The sequence below is a fragment of the Stegodyphus dumicola genome, chromosome X1 (assembly GCF_044657685.1).
Source record: "Stegodyphus dumicola isolate Sdum_Otavi_A_Nest chromosome X1, ASM4465768v1".
In the NCBI taxonomy this organism is placed as follows: Eukaryota; Metazoa; Arthropoda; class Arachnida; order Araneae; family Eresidae; genus Stegodyphus; species Stegodyphus dumicola.
In genome coordinates this window covers 38193464-38218083 of record NC_140780.1, presented here as the reverse complement: position 1 = coordinate 38218083, position 24620 = coordinate 38193464, and the positions used below count along the sequence as shown (strand labels likewise).

Sequence of the window (24620 nt, the reverse complement as noted above, 5' to 3'; positions counted from 1 at the left end):
TCTACTGAAATTGTTCTTCCAGTTACATAAAAGAACAGAGAAGTCCCCAAAAACTAAGAAGTACCGGAGCCGGCCTCAGTTAGGCTTCAGCTCAATTTAAGCTCTGAGTAACGTAAAGAAAAACTTACCTCATTGGAATGCGTTCTGTTTTGATGTTTTGCTCTATCAGAAGCATTGCTGAATGCTTTCCTGCAGCCTGCGACTTCGCAAACATATGGTTTCTCTCCAGTGTGAGATCGAAGATGAGTTTTCAGATTTTCGAGACGGGAATAGGCTTTGTAACAACCTTCAAACTGGGGAGGGGGAAAAAAAAAAATCAGAATTTTTTTGGAAGATAAATGAAGGCAAATAATTTAACTTTCTGATTACTGAAAGAACCCCCCCCCTCCTCCTCAGAATTATCTGAGAATACGATTATCATTCCTTAAAGATATTGCAAAAGAAAAGTACAAAATAAAAAATACGCATTTGAAAAATATAATTATTAAAAATTTCAATCTGTCCCTTTTGGGAATATGTTTCCATTAAACTAAACAATCCATCGTCTACTGTTTTTAAAGGAATGTGAGTCAGTGAAGAAAACATTCAAATGTAATTACGCGATCACCTCTATAGAGATTTACAAAACCTAAGTTTAACGTGTTTCAATCTAAAAAGACCTGTCATCATAAAGCAAGCAATGGCCATCTTGGCCTTCTGAATTTCTATAAATTCCATTTATCTAAGACCGTGTTTAAAGAATGCCTAATACACGTTACACATGGAGAAAACCACGAATATGTCCACTCAGGCAGCCCGTGCACTTGGAATCGAACCCAGGTCGGAACTACCAGGGTTTAGCGACTTTTACCTTTCGACCGCTGGTAGGCTAAGAAAGGTCAGATGCGAAGACAGGCTAATGAGAACTATGTGATTGCTTGGTATAACGAACGAAGGGTAAAGTCATAAACTTACGCTCCTTTACGTTTCACTGAAGGAGGTAGGAAACGAAAGCTGAGATTGGAATGACGGTCATAGGCTATTTCCGGTTCGGGATAAGTTGAGAACGCGGATCCCGTCATTTCTAATCTGTGTTATTATTCCATTATTAAAATCAAACCATTCAGGTTCCAAAAAACATTCAAATACTCTAATAAATTTCGACAACAGTAGAACTAAAATTCCCTTTAATTTCTTCGTTCTTGGAATATCTTCTAGCAGTTCTTGGATGTTGAATGAGTAATCTCATGGATATTATGATTACTAAAAGATATTTCTAGCGGCTTGTGTTATTTCAGATAATCATTGTTCCGAATGCTGTTCGGGAAGTCAACAAAATTCACTTATCTGCTATGGTATTATTAATACCGAAATTTAATGAATAATATGCGAACATAAGTGAGCACATAAAATGTCACTTCTAGAACTACATTCACTTTCTGAGTGAAACTTACAAGCCATCTGCTTTCCAACAAACGTTCTACCGTCTGCCATATCGCGACAATTCCTTTATTATCTTAATATTAGATACGCAATGGCTGATGGCGAGAAAATAGAGAGCATATCCTTCCATCAACTTCCTTTTAATGGAGTATAACATCCTTAAGTATATCATTGACGAAAGACGTATTTTCAAAAGTTATTTAAGAGTCACATGTATTGTGAAATTTCAGATTTGAGACTACAAATTCGTGGATGTGTGGGATAAAAATAAGAACCGTAAGAAAAGAATATTTCTAGAGCTCTTTTAGGACTTCTTTTAGGCTTCTATTACACCATGAAAGCACTCTATAAAGAGGAAGAAAAACCTTGCATTTTCTCACGCTCTAAAGGCAGATGGTGAGCCCATCGCCAAATCCTGGTGGAACTAAAAAATGACAAAATATCGTCCATCACCTTTTTAGTTCGGACGCCATTTTAGAGATCACTAGGCATTTCATTTCAGAGCAGGAAACGTGAAAAATATGCAAAGCCCCCCCGAGGGACTTGAAGTCTGGACCTTCTGATTGCTATCTGGATGTGCTTCCCAATTGCTATACGAAGGAACATGAAGAAAAGGAAGAAAAACCTTGCACAGTGCAATGGGCTTTCTTTCCGTCATGCCGTTTTTCAAAATCATAGCGGATGGCGAATTAATAGCACGATTCTATTTTTGAGGCAAAAAACATAATGGCTTTAAATCGTTTTGAAACTGATATGTAGTGAGCCCTTCGATTTTTCTCTTGAGGTGTAGAGACATTAGGTTAATTTTTGGAAGTAGGAAAGATGAAAAATTAGCAAACGCCTTCGCCGGGAATCGAACCGCGGACCTCTGGAATACCGGCCCAGCGAGCAGAACCACTACACCCCGAAGGCACGCTAGGAAAGTGGGAGAAATACCTTATAGAGGTAAAACCATAGACTCAGTCAATTATTTCACACAGCCCTAAAATTATTCAAGCATTATATAGGCATAAAAATAAAAACTCATTTAAGGTATTGATTACGAAAAAAGTCCTAAACGGCTGCTAATTTTTAGGAAGGATGCCATCATGGAAGACTTTCTAAGAGAAATTGGTTCTCATTCATGTAACACGAGGAGAAAACCATGCAAATCTCATACAGTCAGCTCTTTCATTCACTGGGTACAAAACTGGGACAGGCTACTGATCTTTAATGGTTTAATCCATGTAGCATGATCAAATGAAACAGCCAAGAATATTCAAGGTATAGACGATATGCAACGTACTTGGGTATTTAACTGAATAATAGTTATTTTGGAAATTAAATATGAATTTTATTTAATCATCTAAGTATTTACAGCAGTACAACAACATAACACACTATAACATAAAAAAGGACGCACCAAATAGGAGTCAATAGGACTAAATTGCACATGCCAATGCCTTACAATTAATATGCGGCCAGTAACTGTCTAATTGCAGCTTCAACACATTGCAGCGGAGCATCCAGATGGCGTATAAGACAGAGGACATTCCAGTGTTAAGGCATAACCTTATAGAGACATTAGGATTTTTTGGAAGCAAGAGAGATGAAAAATTAGCAACCGCCTTCTCCGGGAATCGAACCACGGCCCTCTAGAACCGGCCCAGCGTGCAGAACCGCTACACCACGAAGGCACGCTAGGAAAGTGGGAGAAATACCTTATATACTCTCCTTTTTAAAGGACGGCTGGGGTTTTCAGGGGAACCAATCGCCAAATCCTGGGTGTGGAGAAACCTCATCCAACACCCTTTTAGTTCGGGCGCCACTGTAGAGACATTAGGATTTTTTGGAAGCAAGAGAGATGAAAAATTAGCAACCGCCTTCGCCGGGAATCAAATCACGGACCTCTGAAACCGGCCCAGTGTGCAGAACCACTACACCCCGAAGGCACGCTAGGAAAGTGGGAGAAATACCTTATAACCTCTATAATAACGTGGTACCGTCGACCCACATGGACGGTACCACTGTTTGGCAGACGATTTCTCGAAAATATGAGCAGATGTCACCATTTGAGAGATAACAGTTGGATGAAAGGAAGTAGAGTGATGAAATCGCGGGATCGTCAGACATTTGAGTAGGATAGATGCTACGACTCGACAATTTTGGCAGAAATGTCTAGTTGACCGTACAGAGCGTCAAAAAGCAGTGGTCGATAGCCGCTCACGGCCCCTGATGCGTCTTTAACAACGATCCGACGTGCAACCGGTACACCAGTAACTGCAATGACCACTGGTAGGCGACTCAACCAATGGCCGGGGGGGGCTCACGGTGGCCTTTGCGCCGACTGCTCTTCACTATTACACACCGCCAAGTACCACGTTTGCAGTGGTGCTGCCACATTCAACCTCAGATCTCACGGCCTGGAGTATAAAAATTTTCATCTATGATTTCTGCTTCCAAATGAGCCTGTGATTAGCGAAGACGTGTCTGGAAACGTCCAGGACAGCGGTGGGATACTCAGCTGACAGTCGTTCGTCACACAGTCAAGCAACCAGGAGATGCTATGGGGTGCTCTTTCATTTCATAAGCCGAACTCCTTTGGTTGTCTTCCGTGTCTACCTTACAACACGGCAGCACGTCGATGAGATTCTGCCCTTCTTTTCATGGATCTTTGTCATACAGTTCAACAGGACAATGCTCGGCCGCCGCACACGGCACGCCTTTCCACTGCTTATCTGCGTGCTTCTCCAACACTTCTCTAGCTAGCATGATCACCAGATGTCTCCCAGTGGACACTTTTGGGCTCTGATGAGCAAGCGTCTCCGACCGTCTATGGATCGCTCCGATCTAACTTGCCAACTGGAAGGTCTAAGGCATATAATCTCGCAAGAGGCCATCCGTCAACTCTATGGGTCAGTAGCGAGCCGGATAACAGCTGGTATAAGAGCCAAAAGTGGGCCAACGCATTATTGATTTTTTTTTTTTTTTTTTTTTTTTTGGCTCTTGTAGCTGTATTTCCCGAATGAAATATTCAATTCCTATTATAGTGTTAGTGTTTCGCTTTCAATACATGTATACATCACATCTACCAATTTTCGTCTGCTTCGCATAAATTCTTTTTGGTGAGTTGCCTTTTTATGTTATAGAGCATATTATAACGTTATAAATCATTATATTTAAACACGTTGTTAATAAAAAATACTTATTTTGAATGCTAGATAAGAGCACATTAATCCTTTGCAAGCTTTGTCATTATTAACCATAGAAGAGTTAATTATGATTGTCCTCAGAATAACTTAAGGAATTTAAAGAAGGGTTTAAACATTGAAAGTACAAACAAGACCTTTCCTGAAGTACACTATATTCATTTCCGTATATATCTCGACTGTACAGCAGCGATATCCAAATATTTCATCGCGTACCCCTAAGACGAAAATAATTATATGTTGTACTCCATTTAATATAATATATATATATATATATGCGCGTGTAGTCAAAAATCAGATTATTTATGTAAACAAGATACATACTGTTACGAATTTTGTACATAGATGTTTAGTGAAATTATATGTCAAATTGTTGCATTTTTCTGTATGATGTAACATGAAAATCTAAAGGGACAATGCTCTGTAGGAAAAATAGGGATAAATCTAGTTAACATTGAGTAAATGGCTAAATCGCCAAATTGGTGGGATATCGCCAAGCTGGCGATAGTTTTAGCGACAAAAATGAGTCGGTAGATTTGGCGAGAAATCCCCCAAAGTAGCCAAACTTGGCGACTATTTCGCGACATTTTAGTCTGGCTCCTGTAATAGGTATTGTAATTGAATAACTGTAATTAACTTCATATACTACTGTAACCGTATCCGGCCCTCGAATGCCTTTCAGTAATTTCGTAAAGTGTTAGATGTTACTCGGCGGTTGGGTGAAAAACTATATAAGAACAGAGAGAATATATGCACTCACTTATATTTGTTAGTTTAACATGAGTTCGGAGTACTGATATATCTCCGGGTTAGCTTCGCTCTTTAGATACGGTTTGCATTGCGTTGTGTTTAACCTTCTTAATAATTCTAAGTGTAATTACTGATTGTACTCTGTGATACCGTGAAGAGCTGTAAGACTATTTTTCTGGAAGTTCTAGATCTGTGAAGTGTTTCTTTTGATAAAACAAATTTTATCAAAGTATCATCAGTTGGGTGCATTCACTCTATTACGAACCCGTCCGCACGCAACAATACATTTAAATTAAATTTCAAATTTATGTTCTGGATTAGAATATAACGTGAGAAATGGGATTGGGAAAAACCTGGTTTGATGTTCTTTGTTAGAAGTTCTGGTTCTAATTTATTTCCGTATTAGGTTTTAATTGTTGTCTTTGCAGAAAACGCTTCTTGGCAGAGAAACGTAGAATCATACGAGAAGATTACGTTAGTTGCCGTGCATACTAAATCTGGATATTCGGTTTTCCATCCCACGCACCAATTATAAAGAGATTTTTCTTTAAAACCGGAAAGTAACCTTGTTCTTTTTCTCATATCAGTTAACAGTTCTTGAGATGCAATCGAAAGATCTATTTTTGCATTTTCAGCAAATGGGTTCATGATCCATTGAAATTCTATTTAAATATTAGGAAAATCTGTAAATCGGATTCACATTTTTTTTAAAATTCTTTAAATGTGTAGGTAAATATTTTAAAATTTTTCCCCATTTAGAAGCATTTTCAGAAGCAAAATCATTCTATGATGGAAACATTTCTATTCTCCTTCCATATAACAACTTTCCTTCAAAATGCAGTCACATTTTCAGTCATTGTTTTGGGCATACCCTCAAGTATTACTTTTCGCATCCCCTAGAGTACGTGTACTTCACTTTGGAGACCACTGCTGTAGAGTACCAAACGGAAGTAACTTGTAGATAAAGTAAAGTGAAACAAATTTGTTTATTACTTACTGTGCACTTGTGAGGCTTTTCTCCAGTATGCCTTCGCATATGAACAACCAGCATATACTGGGCTTTGAATGGTTTTTCTTCCCTTGAGCAATCTTTCCATCGGCAGACAAAAGCTTTTTTGTTACTGTGTATATGATCCTGATATATATGCTGCAAAGGAAGAATGTTTAATAAAAACTCACTTTCAATGCAAGGAAAAGAATTTTGCAGAGGATTTACTTACCCATAAGCATCAATTATGATATTTAGTACAAATAAACAAACAATGCAACAGCAGCAAAAATTGTTTATCAATACGGTACCTTTCAGTCTTTGTGTGAAGGAGCACAGGAAGCTCAGTTTATCGAAGGTTAACTTCCAAGATTTGAAGAATAACGGAGCAGTCAAGCAAGGGGAATTTTTTGATCCAGAATATTAAATTACGATGTTCAAAAGTTCATACCGAAGCAGTTTTCATTTAACTGATACGACATATTATATTCACAGGACGTTATAACAGGTTCGGTGGGGGTTCAATGAATTCTAGCCCACCAGCGGCCGAGCGGTAAAGTCACTGAGCAGCAGGTTCGAATCCTGCGAACGGTCAGGCTGCGTGGTCGTTTTCGTGTTTTTCCGCATGTGTAACGTATATATAAGCCAGTTTTCTTTAGAAAGAATTCCACGAAGGCATCACTCCCCTTAGGCAGATAGCGTTGCAACCTTTGCCGTAATCACATAAACCAAACCAATCAACAAATTCTATGTAATTGTGAACGTAATAAGACAAAAATCAATGAAACAATTTCATTTTCCTTCTCGGGAATGAAAACAGTTGCAAAACGCTCTTCTACTTCAAATTTAATTTTGTGTAAGGATGCAAAAGATTGTCAGTCAATAATAACTGCATCAAACAATGTTCGATGGTCGAGTTCTTGATGAAAGAAAGCACAATCCTAGCAAATATTCATGGACATACGGATGAAGGATAGCGACATTGAATAATGGAATATAACTTTCAAAAAGATGGACTGTCAAAATTATCATGTTTAGGCATAGGAAATCGTCACTAAAAATGACTCTGAATAAAGCCACAGTTTGGATGAAACCAATGAAGAAATGTGCGCTAAAAATCGAGGAATTTGCAAACTCGCTGCGGTTTCTCAAACTGCGGCGAAAATGACATTCAGTGATTATCAGTGAAAAAATTTTGCTTGAAAAGCTACTTATATCAAAGTTATGCTTCAAATGGGTACCTCGAATGTTGATATCAAAAATGAAGAAATGCCGTACTGATTAGTCTCGAGAATTGCTGTCTAGCATAAACGCCGATGATGATGACAATAAGCGTTATTTCCTATTACTGTCTCCTGAACCCCAGACGTTCAGAACGTAGAAGTTTGTTGGAGAAGTTTGAATCACAGTAAGGTGGATGAAGAAGGAACGTTGCTGATTAATTAGTTCTATATAAAACAAGAGTAACAGGCTTTCATTATGCTAAACTGTTAACCCAGCAACGAGAGGCCATAAAGGGTAAAAGAAGTTGTGGCAAATTCAGTAGAAAAGTCTTGTTTCTGCGCGACAACATACCCGTATAGAAGGCTCAGGTTTCCTAAACCGCTGTTCAGTAATGAAGATATCAGCAACCCCCTACACACACACACACTAATTATCCTCTAGGATATTTCTCAAGGTGATTTATTTCTCCCAGAAACTGAAACACCACTCGCGTAGTTCATGTTACAGCGAAGCGACGTGATAGATGCTGTTCAGGAATGGATTCAAGGTATACTTGTATAGTATTTTTTACCTGCTGCCTAACTGAGTGATGCACATTGAATTTAAAGGAAATAACACAGATAAAAATCATTTTGGAGACTTATCTCCTTCAAATGTATTAAGCCTAAATTTTAACGAATGCCTCTTTTACTCTGACACTGTTATGCAGGTGAGATACTAAATAATTTCTCTGATCGCAATGAAAATCCAGCTTGTATAGCGGTACCGGTACTTTTTAGAGGTTAGAGCTGATCAGAGCTACCGACCTCCATAACAGGAAACCGTTTGACATCTTTTTACCTTGATGAACTATGATGGAGCATTGTCAGTTTCTACAGGTCCAAAGCTAAGGATGATTTTGAAGAAACTTTTCAGATCTTAAGACTAATGTTCGAATAATCAAAAGGAAAATTTATCTGTACTTTTCTTAAATCTCTAAAACGCATATGGTATAGAGACAACTCGCTGCATTCTTTGTAAAAATATTCCAAATAAAAAAATAAGAATTGTTCCAATAAGCCCTGCATATGTCAAATATGGAAAGCAGGTTGAAATACTAATCTTACCTTTTGAATCCCCATATTCACTGGAATGGACATGATTTACATCAAGTATAACATTTCATATTTCTAGGATTGAGTGAAGAATTTATTTCTGAAAGGGTTAGTTGAATGAAATTTCCTCAAGTTGGTGAAGTCCTAAAACATTGTCATCGAAAATACCGTGGTAAAAAATAAGGCAATTACAAATTATCGCATGACGATAACATCGCAGACATGCGTTTTCCAGGCTTTAACTATATTATTCTCTTAGTAATTGTGCTTTTCCTTTTTCTAATCTTTTTTAGACTATATTTTTCACGAAATATTACCAGTAAAACTTTATAAAAAAGATTAATTTATTAATGACCTTTGTTAATTAACTATGTAAGTTTAAAATTCTGTTAAGTGCTATAAGTTGTATTAATTCTACTCATTTTCAATTTTTAAATGTTTAAGTTTCCTTCTTAATTTTTCCTAGTTAATCCAGAAACATGAGATATGAAAGTAAAAATATTCCTTATTCCTTCTAGCACTCACAAATCATTATGCGACTATGCATGTACACTGCTCAAAAAAAAAAAAAAAAAAAAAAAAAAAGGACAGTCCTATATCTCCCTATCTACTGGGCCGATTGACAAAATTCAAATTGCGTTCTTCATGTCTCGAAAGCGCGACTTAGGATATATATTAGATTTATATATAGCACTATTCTAACATAGGTATTTTGACACAAAATCGGACTTTTTCTGAAATAACATACCAATTTTTTTACATATTTCGATTCTACGACTCAAATTACGCCTAAATATGAAATTTTGTAAAATTTGGAGCGAAATTTACGGAGAAATTCACAAATTTATGTTGGCACTTTTTTGTCAGTTTGCGCCAAGAATACTTCACTTGGCCAACTTCTTAATATATGGCAACCTAGTTTCCTTTCCCGTGAGAGGAAAAAAAGTCACCATCGTTCCTTTTTTCCAAATAATATTTTTTATATTATATTTTTAATTATAACTTATTATTTTAAGTAATTTTTTCTTTTTCGAATTTCATTTTAATTGTTTAAGTTGCACGTTTTTTTTTTTTTTTTTTTTTCGAATAACTGTTTTAAAAATTTCTATTTACCTATTCGAACTGCGTAAATAAAGGTGCAGCGTTTATTTTTTTTTTCAAATAGTTTTCTTTATATATATTTTTCGTCATAGTTATTATTTTAGGTAATTTTTAAATTTTTATACTTTTATTTTAATTGTTTGTGTTGCATTGTCTCTTCAGATAATTGTTTTAAAATTTTCTATTTATTCCTTCGAACTGAGCATTTTAAATATATTTATTAATATCAATTTTCCAGAATTTGATTTTATTTATTTGAACTACGTTTCTTTCGGAAAAATACTTTGTAACCCAGACTACGATGAGTTTGAAAACTGCATACTATATTAAAAGAGAAAATACAGTAAAGCACAGTTTTACACGCCTTTCAATGTTCCGTTCAGAAAAGATATATATAAATAAGAGAGATGTATAACCGACATTTTAACTTAGGATGACTTGCATACACTGCTTTAAACAGTTTTATCATTGTGCCCATTGCTTTACACAATTTTATCCTACATTTGGTTTCTTAAAATGTTATTCATATTTTAGTTAAATATTTTATTTTTGAAATCGCAAGAATCAAATATCACAACATTGAAAAGTTTTAAATTAAAAAAATACAAATACTAAATTTTACGAAAAAATTTATTTTACTTCTCTTTTTCTTTAAGCATTCTGAAAGTATATTAAAAAGTATCCAACTTTTCGAAACATTTTGGTATTTTTGACAATCATTTTAAATAAAGTTATCGCCTTCCATTTCATAAAGGCCCACAAACGGCCGAGCGGTAAAGACGCTGATCACTAGTAGTTTGGTCCGAGGTTCGTGTGTATGTGATTATGGCAAAGCCTCGAGGGCTATCTGCCTAAGGGGAGGCATGCCTTCGTGGAGGACTTTCTAAGGGAAACTGGCTCGTATACACGTTACACATGGGGAAAAACACGAAAACGTCCATGCAGCCAGGCCGTTCGTGGGATTCGAACCTCGGACCGAACTACCAGTGTTCAGCGACTTTACCGCTCGGCCGCTGGTGGGCTGGTCCGAGGTTCGAATCCCGCGAACGGGCTGGTTGCATGGGTGTTTTCGAGGTTTTCCCGATGTGTAACGTGTATACGAGGCCAGTTTCCCTTAGAAAGTCCTCCACGAAGGCATCCCTCCCTTTAGGCAGATAGCCCTCGTGTGCTTTGCCATAATTAAATAATCCAATCCAATCCTTAATTAAATATAATTGATTTGTAACTTCTACTAGAACTGACGTTAAGAATTGAAGTGCAAATAAATAATATCGTGTGCAATCTTGATTAATATAAAATTAAAAATATTTGCATTCAGACAGAAAGTTTTTTTGAAATATTTGCAATTACTTTATAAGAAGGATTTATTAATAACCGTAATAATTACTTATTATATTACTGATGATTAGGATTCAGTTCTTGATAATTACATTCTAAATTAGAATTTTAAGGATATAATGAAAATACGCTACGCACAAAAATACATTTTAGGATAAAAATGAATTGATTTTTTACGTTTTAAAACTTCTTAAATTCATTTAATAAACATCGTATCATCGTTGTTAATTGAATCCAGAATGTTGGGTAGCGTTTATATAATTATTCTTACTTGTCCACAGAATCGGCTGACTTATCCAGCCATTAAGTAGCTGCAGATCATTTCTACATAACCATTGAACTTCCATTAATTCAGTCTTTAGAGGGCCGTATGTTTATATCATAATTTGACTTTTATAAAAATGGTTATTCTAAATATTATGTTTCTATAAAAATATACTGTGCTTTAAAAATGTGGATGATAGTATCAGCCGCTCTTTCAGCCACTTCAAAAGCAACAGTTTGTTTAGAAATAAATTATGCAGTTAATGTCATAAAATTCAAATAAATATCAAACGAAAATTCTCAGTTTTAGACAATTCGATTTAAACGAAGTAAAGTAGCAGACGATAAAACGCCGAAGGTAAAAATTTACTCTTACAAAAATTTACTCTTATTTTTTTTTTAAAAAAAGGAAGATAGAGATAAATTTTAAGAAAATAGTTAAAAATTTGAATAATATCATCTATAATTTAAAAAAAAATAGCTTTTCATATAGTATTAATAAATATTTATTACGCATCATTGAGAGAAAAAATGTCATATAGTTAATTCTTCGTAAAATTTTACTTGAAATTTAAGGTTAAAAATAGCTGTGGCAATTCACTGTAACAAAAATCCATAGACCACATTTGGCGTTATTATCGCTCAAAAAAAGATGCCAAATTTCAAAACTCGAAAATATGTAAATTCGTGTATATCTTAGAAAATTTTGAATAAAAAAGTCTAATTTTTTGCAGATATGCTTAAAAATACACTTACTTTAAGATGATGGTAAAAATTTTATAGGTTATAATTCAAAATTTTTTTCGAAAAATTTATAAAAATTATTTAAAAATAGAAATTTAAAAAATAAAACATAAAAAATGGGTAAATTTTATTTGGAATGAATCTAAATTTCGAACGTGAGAGAAAAAATCAAAAAAGTTTAATAAAAAAAGAGATATTAATAAATATTTGTCAAATTCAATTAACATTGAGGAGCTAAAATTTTGAGAGCTAATATTTTAAAAACTACTCGTTTCATTCACGATTAGAATTCACGATAGAATTCACGATTTTTACAAAACTTGGTATTCTGGCATAATTTGAGACGTAGAATCGAATTATGGAAAAAAATTGGTATGTTATTTCAGAAAAAGTCCGATTTTGTGTCAAAATACCTATGCTAGAATAGTGCTATATATAAATCTAATATATATCCTAAGTCGCGCTTTCGAGACATGAAAAACGCAATTTGAATTTTGTCAATCGGCCCAGTAGAACGGGAGATATAGCAGTGTCCCTTTTTTTTTTTTTTTTTTTTTTTGAGCAGTGTGCAATGTTTAAAGCCTGGAAAACGCACGCCTGCAATGTTATCGTCATGCGATGATTTGTAAGTGTTTTATTTTTTATCGTGATAATTTCGACGACGATTTTTTAAGCTCCGAAGCTTTCGAAACGCTTTATTTTCGGCAGTGATTTTTTTTTTCTACGATGTTTCAGAACTGCGATGTTTTCTGTTTGCTTTCTTTTCTCTCACGATGTTTTGAACGGCAACGTTTTCGCCTCGCGATGTTTTCGGCTGTGCTCGTCTAAACAGAGCTAAAAGTCTAATTATCCAGTGAGAAGAATGTAACTTCTCATTTCTTCTGAATCAGATTTTTATAGAGCATATGATAAAAGAGCACGCACATTTAATTTTATAATCTCAAACGTATTTAATCATTTTTAAACCTTATATCAAAATAAGTAAAGAAAGAAAATACTCAAAATGTTAACGAATGCTTTTAGTTCAAGAGTACAATAGTCGAATATGAATGAAGTACTTCTACCTGAATATTGAAAATTGCTGCAAACAAGCGGTAAATATCGCTGCTAACATTTTAAAAGCTATTTTCCAATGCTCTAAGTAGACAGAAAAGAATATTTTACATGAGTTATTATAATGAATTTAAACCAGTAAGACTACAAGCATAACGAATATGCAAGCATGCATCTAATACGTTCAGCTATTTTGCTTTTAAGTAACATGATTATTTATTATAAAATCAGGGCTAAATTTCTAAAATTAGAAGTGCCGGATGCCTACGGAACACTACCAGGAAGGAAAGAATAAATAAATAAAATTACTAAAAAATTAAAATAATTAAGTAATTAAATTAATATTAAAAGGAAAGTAAAGTGATAAATAGAAATTTAATAAATCATTAAAAATAAATGTAAAGGAATTAATAGAAATTTAATAAATTATTACATTTAATTATAAATAGTCAAATAAAAAATAAATTATCGGACTTCGTCTTATTTTGAGTTCTGACTGGAATTACAATTCCACTCAGAAGCTAAGACGTACCTCAGCCCATCTCCGTTTGAATTGATGGCCTGATTACACATATAAGTATACTATTTCAAGGGATAATAGACACAAAAAACACTTTTTTTTCGGCACCTCAATGAAAAAGAATAAATCAATCAAAGTGTCACAAATAGAATAATGAAGATTCTAGAAACAGTATTGAGATATGAAAAACAATTTTAACAAAAAAGTGCAGCTTTGAAAATGAAAAGGAAAGAGTCCAAGACTTTCTGATCACGATGCCCTGTCGGTATAATTCTAGCGGTCAAACAGAAATTTCCCCTGAATACGATCCGATAACAACAGTGAGGATAAACGTAAGACTCGTCTACATAGGTGACAGTAGTGATCCCCGCGTTTGGTTATATCGTTCAAAAAGTGCACAAGAACTCTGGAGCAGGAATTCACTAGCGTGGGAAGTGCACGACCAAGGTGATGCCTTTTAGCCCTTTCAGGGAAAAAAAAATTAACTCCCTGTCAAAAATTTATTGCATTTCTTGGAAAAAAAGCTTTTGGCATAAGGGCATTTCTTTGCTTAAAAGTCTGTCCAAGATTTACGTCCGAGGGAAAGACAGGCCTACATTTAAAAACCGGAATCAATTTTTAAGGCATATTTATTATTAAAATACAATATGTTTGCTGAAATTGTAGTTAACTTCCATAAAAGAAGTGTCGGAGCCCTTTTATTTAAGGCTCCTGTGCACTGCGGCTAAAATTATAATGTTGCGTTTTTTTTTCCTCGCGTACGTTCGTAAGTAGGGGTTCATGCGGATTTGGAGTGAATGACAACAGCACTTGATGAAATATCGAAACACAATTTATTTCTCCGGACAGCTCCAAAATTACGTTTTACAGTCCTCGAAGATCAACTTTAAATACGCTAACACTATCAGTGATCAGCGACACAGCCTTCAGGTTGTCAGGCTATAACGGTGAAGACAGCTTCACGGCAAAGCACCAGAGTACAGCTCCCGACTCTGCTTGGTCGTTCTCGGAACTCCACGTACTCTCGAGACTCTCCGCGCTAAACTCGCGATGCACTATACAGCTCCCAACTCCTCGGTTCAGTCGTTCCCGGAGCTCAACACACTCTAAGATCCAACTCGACGATGCCCTAACCGCGATACACTAAGGCTACTATCACACGTCCGTTTGTTTCCGAAGAACAACTGTTTGAAACAACTTTTGTGCTTTGTCACAACAGCCAATCACCACAGATCGCTTTGCGATTAACACAGGAGACACTGGTTCTCCATTACAAATAAGCTGATGGCATTCGAAGCTGATAGCTGATTGGTTGAAAACGAACGAATTGCAATTATTTTCCGATAGGAAAGAATTGCAACTCGATGGACTCTCTAACTCGGAACAAACTGACTAACTCTCCGCATATCAGCAGAGTTTATATAGCTTTTGGCTTGTGTTCGAGAACATGCTGGGCTAAACCAGTAAGAATTCGTTTCAGAAGGTTCTCTTTGCGTCTATGCCATGTCGCCAATTTTGTCACCAAAGATCACCAAATCGGCGATTTCTCGCCAAATATGGCAACCCTGCCTTCCCTTGCCATTTTATGGCAACCATAAACCTGCCTAGCAGGGAAGCTATCTCACCGCACCTGGACTTTTCGTAACAATAATTTATTTCAAAAACTGAGAAGTACACGAGCCGGGCTTCACTGGGCTCTGGCGCAATTCTAAGCTCCGTATAAAATTATATAAATTGACTTCACTGAAATTATTGCTTTAAATTTTCGTATACGTAATTGACCAAGTATTTCAACTCAGGTTGATAGCCTATATAGTTGATAGCCAGTATAAAGTTGCAATGGTTGAAACAAAAGTAAAAGAAGTTTACATTTATAGATGGGAGTGGGTGGGAATGGCGTAGTACACGGGAATAACATTATATCTAAGTAATAAATCTGCAGCAACAAATGTGTTTAGATAGTGGTTTAACTTCTGAAAACCCAAAAAGATATATTTAACAAACGGATACATGCATAAAGGGGGGTAAGGAGAGTCATTTAGAATTTTTCGATGCTAGGACACTGAAGAAATCCGAAGAGCCGCCGGGATTCGAACTCCAGACTTCCCGATTGCTAGCCAGACGTGCTTCTAGTTACACTATGAAGGCAAGCTCTAAGCCATAGAAAAATACCTTACATTCTCTCCATTGAAAGGGCGACTAGGGAAGACGGAACCTAAACGCCAACCCTGCTGGTGAGGAATTATCGTCCACCACCTTTTAATTCGGATGCCTGTTAGAATTCTTCGAAGGCAGGAAACCGAAGAATTTCGCAATGACTTCGCCGGGATTCGAACACCGTACCTTCCGATTTTGTACTTACTTCTAATCACACCACGAAGGCACATGCTAAGAAGGGAGAAAACACCTTACAGACTTATAAAAGTGCTTAAATAATTTTCAGTTGAGATTTCCAACTACGCCACGTTTACGAAATAACTACGCTTCTCTATAAATTTAAAGGATAACGCAATAATATAACAGCATAAATATGAGTACTGAATCCAACTAAAATTGGTTTTAGCCTGATACCCGGAAAGTAAAGTGCTTTAAAATACTCATTCATTTAAAGCTCTGCGCAACTGCCAACATCACTGGTTAAGTGAAATATTTCTTACGTTGAAAGATATTAGATATACCAATAAAAAAGCCTCTACTCTGATTCTTGAGATATTATAATTACAACACACACACACACACACACACAAAAAAAAAAAAAAAAAAAAAAAAAAAAGTAGGTATTTTACGGCGTTTTTATCCATTCCTTTGACAAGTGTATGATAGGATTCATCAAGAATCCTTTATTTCAGCATCTTCTAAGTCCACTCAGTTGGATTCAAATTCAGTGAATAGGCTTGCTAATGTATGCTTTCTGTTTCCACGTATTCCAACAAATCTGCAGTCATTTGCACTCTGCGTGGCTATTTATTATGTGCCATAAAAAGAAAGAATTTCCAACAAAAATTCACGAATTTAATACAGTCAGTGATGGTGTGGTGTATTTAAGTATGGCAAAGCACACGAGGGCTATCTGCCTAAGGGGAGGGATGCCTTCGTGGAGGACTTTCTAAGGGAAACTGGCTCGTATACACGTTACACATGGGGAAAACCACGAAAACACCCATGCAGCCAGCCCGTTCGCGGGATTCGAACCTCGGACCGAACGACCAGTGTTCAGCGACTTTACCGCTCGGCCGCTGGTGGGCCTAATACAGTCAGTGAAGCATTTCCGTACTCAAAAGTCAGTACTACAACTAACATTTATTTCTTCTCTAACCGAAACTTCTCTTCATTAAAACACTTTTTGAACGGAACAAATAGTCATTTCTGTACATCTAATATAACTATGTTCTGTAGCCCAGTATTTTGTATTTTCATTTAATTAATTGTTAGCATCAAGTAAATCAATGATTTCTAAATGTACAGCTATATTTAAGAGGAGGGAGAATAATTTGTGTCCATGCAACTAACGCTTCTTTAACACAGAACTTATTGCAACTCGGTGACATTCTGTTGGCAAATTTATTGAACATGATTAATCCGTACTTCATCTGCTTCAGCCCCTGAATTTCTGAAATCAGTCACGACATATGCTGCCGTTGTATCATCTCCATTCCCTTCCTCAAGTGGCAGAATGGATAAAACCATTGAACACTGATAGTTCGACCTGGATTCGAATGCCGACGAACGGGCTCGCTGCAAAGGTGCTTTCTTATATTTCATATCAACGCAGGCCAGTTTACCTTAATACTTAAGTCTTCTGGGAAGTCAACCGATTAGGCAGCTAGTTCTTACAAGTTTTGCTATAATCTAATAAATAAATAGAACCTCTTCATGCACTTGATAAAAACAGGATTGCGCTTAACAATTTCGTACAGTAAACTTGTACATAATGTGCTACTTATGGCTTGCTGTTTTTAACTATTAAGCATATGAGTTATTTTTGAGAAACTTTGCGTCATTGTATGCTCTGTTACTTCGCGCTTTAATGGTAAAAGTTTCGATTGAATGTAATATCATATTTGACGTGTCACCCGATTATCCAGTTTTTCATCTACAAAATAGGTAGAACTTTTTACACACTCAGTAATTATATTGCCTCATCCACTGATTTTGTTCAGCAATATTTATTCTTATAGCCACATTCTGGCACTGGGAAAGGATTTGAAGTACATTCAAGTTAAACATCAAGCACCTGACCATTTATTGGTATTGCAATGAAATAACATTTCGCTGAATGAAATTAATGGAAAATTATTTTAATTTCTATTTATGAAAGAACGCAAATTATTTCCAAATCCAAATCCTATAAAGAACTTAATTACAGAACAGGTATCCAGAAAGGCTTATCGCCTTTAAATAGCATACAATACTACCTTTACAAGATCCTCTTGTGTTGGGAATTCCCTTTCACAGTCTACCCAGCGACAATTTGTCTCGATAAAATCGCCAGGCTCGTCTTTGATGTCAGATGTCGCATCTTTGTCTTCGTCAGCACCTACTTCTCCAGAGCCCGTAGAAGCCAAATTTTTCGAATATTGCAAGTCTGGATATTGTTTGTGACTCCCAGAAACATTCACTGAACCGTCTCCAGAAATGTTGTTGTTTAATACAGAATCCTGTAAAACACAGAAGGTGTTACATGAAAGGGGAACTAAAATCAATCTATTCTCATAAAGATATTTACCGATTAACTTAAAAATTAGCAAATAATACTATAAATTAAAAGCAATTACTACATAAAGTAATGAAAAATTTTCCTTAACACAAGGAATACCAAATACTTAATGAAGTTTACTTTAATAAAGTGTGAAATATGTCCATGTAGCAACGCAACATTTCTGTCAACTACGCAAGCTCTCCTGCAAGTGAGGGACATCCCGTTAACAGAATCAGTCAGTGCATTCAGTACATGCAGTACATAAGGATCGTTGCTACGTGTGAAAGAGACTTTCAGGACAGCTGCTAACACATTCAACTTATTTAATGTGTGAAAGTTACGAGTCATGTCAGCTGGCATTTTGTACGAAAATCAGTCGAGTTTGATATGAGATGTGTGGAGGGATTTAATCTTTCTATGCGATTAAGTTCTCTATTTAATTCAAAAATGAACAGAGGACATATTTCCGTAATGTTTCTTGCTTGAACTTATTTGATTAGAAAAACTCTCCACTTTGATTGATTTGATTGAAACTCTCCACTTTGATTGATTTGATTGAAACTCTCCATAAGCGGTCCCGATGACCAGTCATACGCTGGCACCAGAAAGACAAGAAGAAGCGCGCTTTTGCTTGGCAACAAGATGCTTCGATTCAATGCGAAGGACCCCATTTCGACCCTCAAGGTCATATACCCTTTCAAAGACGCTGGAGACATCACGGAATCGCACTTCCTATCTCTGCTAATAGATGGTGCCACGAGACAATTGCAACAACAGGTAACAACAGCGGTAACTAAGTGGGCTAGCCCCGGTTTCATGACATTACTGACCTAGACAAAAGAACACGCACTTCCGACTAGCTTGGGGAAATGATGTATGACGTCATACGCACCAGCGCTACGTCCCACAATGCAACAGTGTCCAATTACGCACACCCGCGCACTGCAGCCTCAACAGCCGAAGTCAGCGATTAACCACATTAACGCACAGATCTCGCAATCACGCCCACAACATGGGCTCAGTGGCGTCAATCAGGCATATGAACAATCACCCACTCCCACTTGGAAAGATAAGCAGATCTCTGCAAACATGAAGCGCGCTTTTGCTTGACTGTAAGATATCTGGATTCTACGAGATTGCAATTCAGTCTCCAGTTATTTATTATCTTCATGGAAAGCCTCACGGCGTCATACTTCCGTCTTTGCTAATAAATGGCTCTATAAGACAACGGCAGCACCAAACAGCAACATCTGCAGCTAAGCGAGCTAACGCCAGGATCTGAAACACACCCAGGGCTTAATTTCTAAAAGTAGACGTGCTGGAGCCCTATGGAAGACCGTCATGGAAGAGGAACAAGAGTAAATAAATAAATAAAATGACTACTAAAAATCATTAATAATTTAAAAATTAAATCGTTAATGAGTATCAAATTAATAATAATTATTAAATTGATTCCTAATTAATTATTATTTATTAAAATACTTAAAGATTAAAGTAATTAAATAATTAAAACTAAATAAAAGATAAATGTAAAGAGATAAATTAAAATTTAAGAAGTAATTTTTTATATAATTTTATTGCTTAAAATAAAATTTTCGAGATCAAATTTCTACTGAAATAATTATTCAGTTACATAAAAAAAAGTGCCGGAGACTTATTTAGGGCTCCGGTGGGCTCCGGCGCAATTTAAGCTCTGAACACACCGGATGCAAGAGAAACTAATAATTGCTCCTTTCATTACGATTTTCGGAATAAGTTCTGTATATTAGTTATTTACACAAGATTATGCTGGTAACAGGAAGAATGAAATAATCCGAAATAATCGTAAATGCAAACTGTCTTCAACACAAAGCACCCTACTTGACAGTTCACTTCTTAGATATATTTATTATGGTGACCCACCGCAGATATGGTTGACAATAGCAAACAGTGAATGACAATGACAGTTTTGCTAATGACACATTTGTTTCTGCATTGTTTTCAAAAGAGTTCTGTATCATTCTTATAAACTTTTCTGCAGTAATAAAAGCCCGCTTTTGATGTAGGCTTTCTTTCAGACGTTCCTTTACGTCTAAAATAAATAGACATTTCCTATTCATATGCACCTTTTATTTCAATTTGCTTAAAATTGCCTAGAATTATACCAAGAAAATTTAATTTATTTCATTAAAAGTTTGATGAAACTATTTCGACTCAGTTAGTTGGTTTGTTGTATACTACAAAAAGATTTGTTGTATACTACAGTCGTGACCTAAAATTATCATTATTTCGCTAAGCAGAATCTGTAAACTTATCCTCAAATGTACATGATACTAAAGAGCTTAAAAAGGAATCGGTAACAGCGAATAAAATATTTGCGCAGTTAAAAAGTTTTCAATCATTAGAGCTCCCAGGAGAATGTAAGCATAGTTTCTGAGCTTATTTTTTGATATTATGTCTAGATTTAAAAATTTGCTCAATTCAATGGCAAGACTGCATAATTCTTACTTTGGTTGCTGTCGATGAAGTCATATGTCCAGGAAACATAGTCTGCTGCGGTAAGCTCGAAGCTGGTGGCAGTAAGAAAGGGGATGTGAGTCCTTGACGCATTAAGTGATGGAGTTGATGGAAATGTGGAAGGACAGCGGGTGGAGACACACCCATCGCTGGACTTAAGGATCCTAAAAAGTCAGAAAAGCAATTAAGGGGAAGGAAACGGTACATATATTTATATTCAAAGCTTAATTTCTAAAAGGCGCCGTGGCCGTATGAAATGACATCAGGAATAAGATTAACAAATATATTTATATACATAATTAATAAGGTAATTATTAAATAATAAGGTAATTATTAATAATAAGGTAATTATTGAATTTATAATAAATATATAAATAAGAATTAGAAAATTACACATATATACACTGCTGGCCATTAAAATTCCAACACCAGAAAGGAATGATCTGACTAACGTCAAACTCACATGAAAGGAAGAAGAGATTAGGATATGCAAATGATTAGTATTTCAGCGCATTTAGACGACGCAGGAGGGAGAAACAATGTCTGAAGCACTGCGTAAAAGAAAAGTTGTGTAGTGGATTTCGCAGTCGGAAAGCGCTTTGTAAGGTCGCGGTTTTCTCAGAATATCGTGCTATGCCTCGAATAATACGAAGAAATGCTTACCAGCAAGTGTCGGAATCCGATAGAGGCAGGATCATCGCCTATCGAGAGTTTGGATTATCGTTCCGTGAATTCGCCAGTCGCACTGGTCGACATCCAAGCACTGCCATGTGAATATGAAATCAATGGACTGCTGAGGATCATACTGAACGGCATGAAGGGCCTAAACGCCCTCCCGTGTATGTCACGCCGAGGGGGCGTGAATATGTATGCCGAGGGGGCAGACATATTGTGAGGTCAGCCCTACAAAACCGTACAACGGCATCACGAACCATTAGTAAGGAAATGGGCCTGTTTGCAGCACGCCCAGTATCAGCTCGTACGGTGCGTTGATGTTTGCAACAGCGTTGACTATCAGCACGGCGACCATTACTTCGGCTTCCCTTGACAATGTAGCAGAGAGAGAGACAGCATCTCTGGTGCGCCGAACGACAAAGCTGAATTCAGGAGTGACACAACGTCGTCTTTTCATACGAGTCGCGGTTCTGCGTGCAGTATTCTGCTGGCCTCATACGTGTCTGGAGGTTTCGAGGAGACTGCTTGTCGTCTTCTTGCATTCGATATTGGCGTAGGGACCCTGCACTTGGTGTGACCGTTTGGGCAGCCATTGGATACACGACACGTATATCTCTTGTTTGGATCGACGGTAATTTGAACACAGATCGGTATATTTCTGACATCTTATGTCCAGTAGTTGTGCCCTATCTTCGAAACCTGCTTAAGACCATCTTCCAACAAGATAATGCAAGACCACATGTTGCACTTCGTGTTCTGACCTTCCTCGATACGCAGAATATTCGACTGCTGTCCTAGCCTGCATGGTCTCCAGATCTGTTACCCATTGAAAACATCTGTTCATCGGCTGGTAAGAGACTCTCGCGCTAACCCTCTCCAGCTACTATGTTCGATGAAGTGTAACTTATCAATGTTACGATAAGTTACACTTCATCAAACTTATGTATAACTTATGTATAAACTTATGTATTGTGATCACTTATGTATAAACTTGAAGCAGCATGGAATGAGTTGCCTGTTTCTGTCTTCGAAGTCCAGTTCAACTCCATGCCTAACCGGGTAAGGGCCGTTTTAGCTGCCAGCGGTGATAGCTGTTTCTGCTGATTTCGCACCCCTGTAAATCCCAAAACTGCTTACAAATTTAATCATTTTGTCTTCATGCCATACTGTTTGTGCACAATAAATATATTTTTTGTATTTGCTTTCCTTCATGGTGTTGCAATTTTAATGGCCAGCAGTATGTATATATATTTCTACGGATGTGAAAGTCATGATGAATTTCGATCAATTTAGTCACAAATTAGTTCACACATATGATACGAATGATCCCAGTATGTGAAAGTGCCAACACTTTTAGAAATATTTGATCTAGAAGAATATGCGTAGATTCTGGACGGTTAAAATTATCCCTCCCACTTTCATTTTTTTAATTTCGTTGAAGAGTGCGTGATCGAAAGAGAAACTTAGCCGTTCTCAAATTACCCACTTGAACATTTCATCTTCTGAATGGTAAGCTTTTACTATATAGAGAGAAGGTATTTTCTTACTCCAACTGATGAAGATTTTTTAGTGTTTTATTCTTGCCAAGAAGAGTGAAGCGTTCAGCAGCTAGACGATACTTATTGCTAAAAAAATACTATACTAATATCAAATAGTTTTTCTTAATGAGCATGCGATTCAGTTTGTCTGCAAAGACGTGACGAACTGTAAAGATCTGCTGAAGTTCATTTTGAATTTCGTTATTCTCCGGCTGGAATTATGATTTCACTAAAAATTCAAGAAAAAGCAGAGCCAGGGAGATAGCCTCCGGCTGAATTTAAACACAATTTGTACTGCTAAGGATCAAACAAAAAGAGAAATTCCTTTGCTTTGTTATAATGAAGGTGATAGTGATTACTTTGTTTCAGGAAATTCATTGTACTCAGGAAATTTCTCAAAGGCCTGATAATTTTTCTTTACTTTATTTTGCATAAATAATTTATATGAGGTGATATCTCGTGCGTTATTATTAACCATAAAAGGAAACATTTATTAGAAATTCTACACTAAAATTAGAATTAAGTAAAGCACTTAAAAACGAGATCATTTTTCAGATGTCAACAAGCGTTAGTAACAAGTGATGATATAAGGTATTTCTCCCGCTTTCCTAGCCTGTCTTCGTGGTGTAGTGGTTCTGCACGATGGGCCGGTACTCCAGAGGTCCGCGGTTCGATTCCCGGCGAAGGCGGTTGCTAATTTTTCAATCTCTCTTACTTCCAAATATCCTAATATCTCTTGCTTCCAAATATCCTAATGTCTCTTGCTTCCAAATATCCTAATGTCTCTTGCTTCCAAATACCCTAATGTCTCTTGCTTCCAAATATCCTAATGTCTCTACAGTGGCGCCCGAACTAAAACGGGTGTTGGATGAGGATTCTCCACACCCAGGATTTGGCGATTGGGTTCCCAAAAAACCCCAGTCGCCCTTTAAAAAGGGGAGTATATAAGGTATTTCTCCCGCTTTCCTAGCCTGTCTTCGTGGTGTAGTGGTTCTGCACGATGGGTCGGTACTCTAGAGGTCCACGGTTCGATTCCCGGCGAAGGCGGTTGCTAATTTTTCATCTCTCCTGTTTCCAAATATCCTAATGTCTCTACAATAATAGCTATGTTTAGGGTAGGTTAAATACTTTTTTAACGAGCGGGAGCTTTATTTAATAGCCATTAGCCTTGCGCCAATATAAGGGCCGGAAGTGGTGGCCATTTCATTATAGAAGTACCTAATAGGTGGCCACCGTTGTCTCCTATGAAGGGATGGACAATTAAAACAACCATGTCTTCTCCGGTATTCGAGCCCGGGCCCATTGCTACGGTAATCAGGATCACTAACCACTATACCAGCTGGGCGGCTAGGTTGGGTCAAATAAAATGCAATAATACTTCAACGATTGGAGTAACTGTGGCTGTAGAGTGAAATAAGAAACGAAAAGATTTCCGATTATATCAAATAAGGAAAAGCTTTCAGAAACGTTATCAAAATATAAAATATAAGTGAGTAAAGGTCTCTTGATTAAATAACATTCACACT

General features: G+C 36.6%; 1 protein-coding gene across 1 annotated transcript in view; it reads right to left on the bottom strand.

Annotated features, from left to right (window-relative positions):
* Positions 1–24620, bottom strand: part of LOC118186510 (uncharacterized) — a 157914-nt gene that overhangs the window by 14752 nt on the left and 118542 nt on the right. Inside the window, exons 7-10 of the mRNA XM_085807154.1 lie at positions 20873–21045; positions 18102–18344; positions 6358–6507; positions 129–293 (exon numbers count right to left, since the gene is read on the bottom strand). Coding sequence (XP_085663280.1) covers positions 129–293; positions 6358–6507; positions 18102–18344; positions 20873–21045 — 731 coding nt within the window. The remainder of the gene's footprint in view (positions 1–128; positions 294–6357; positions 6508–18101; positions 18345–20872; positions 21046–24620) is intronic.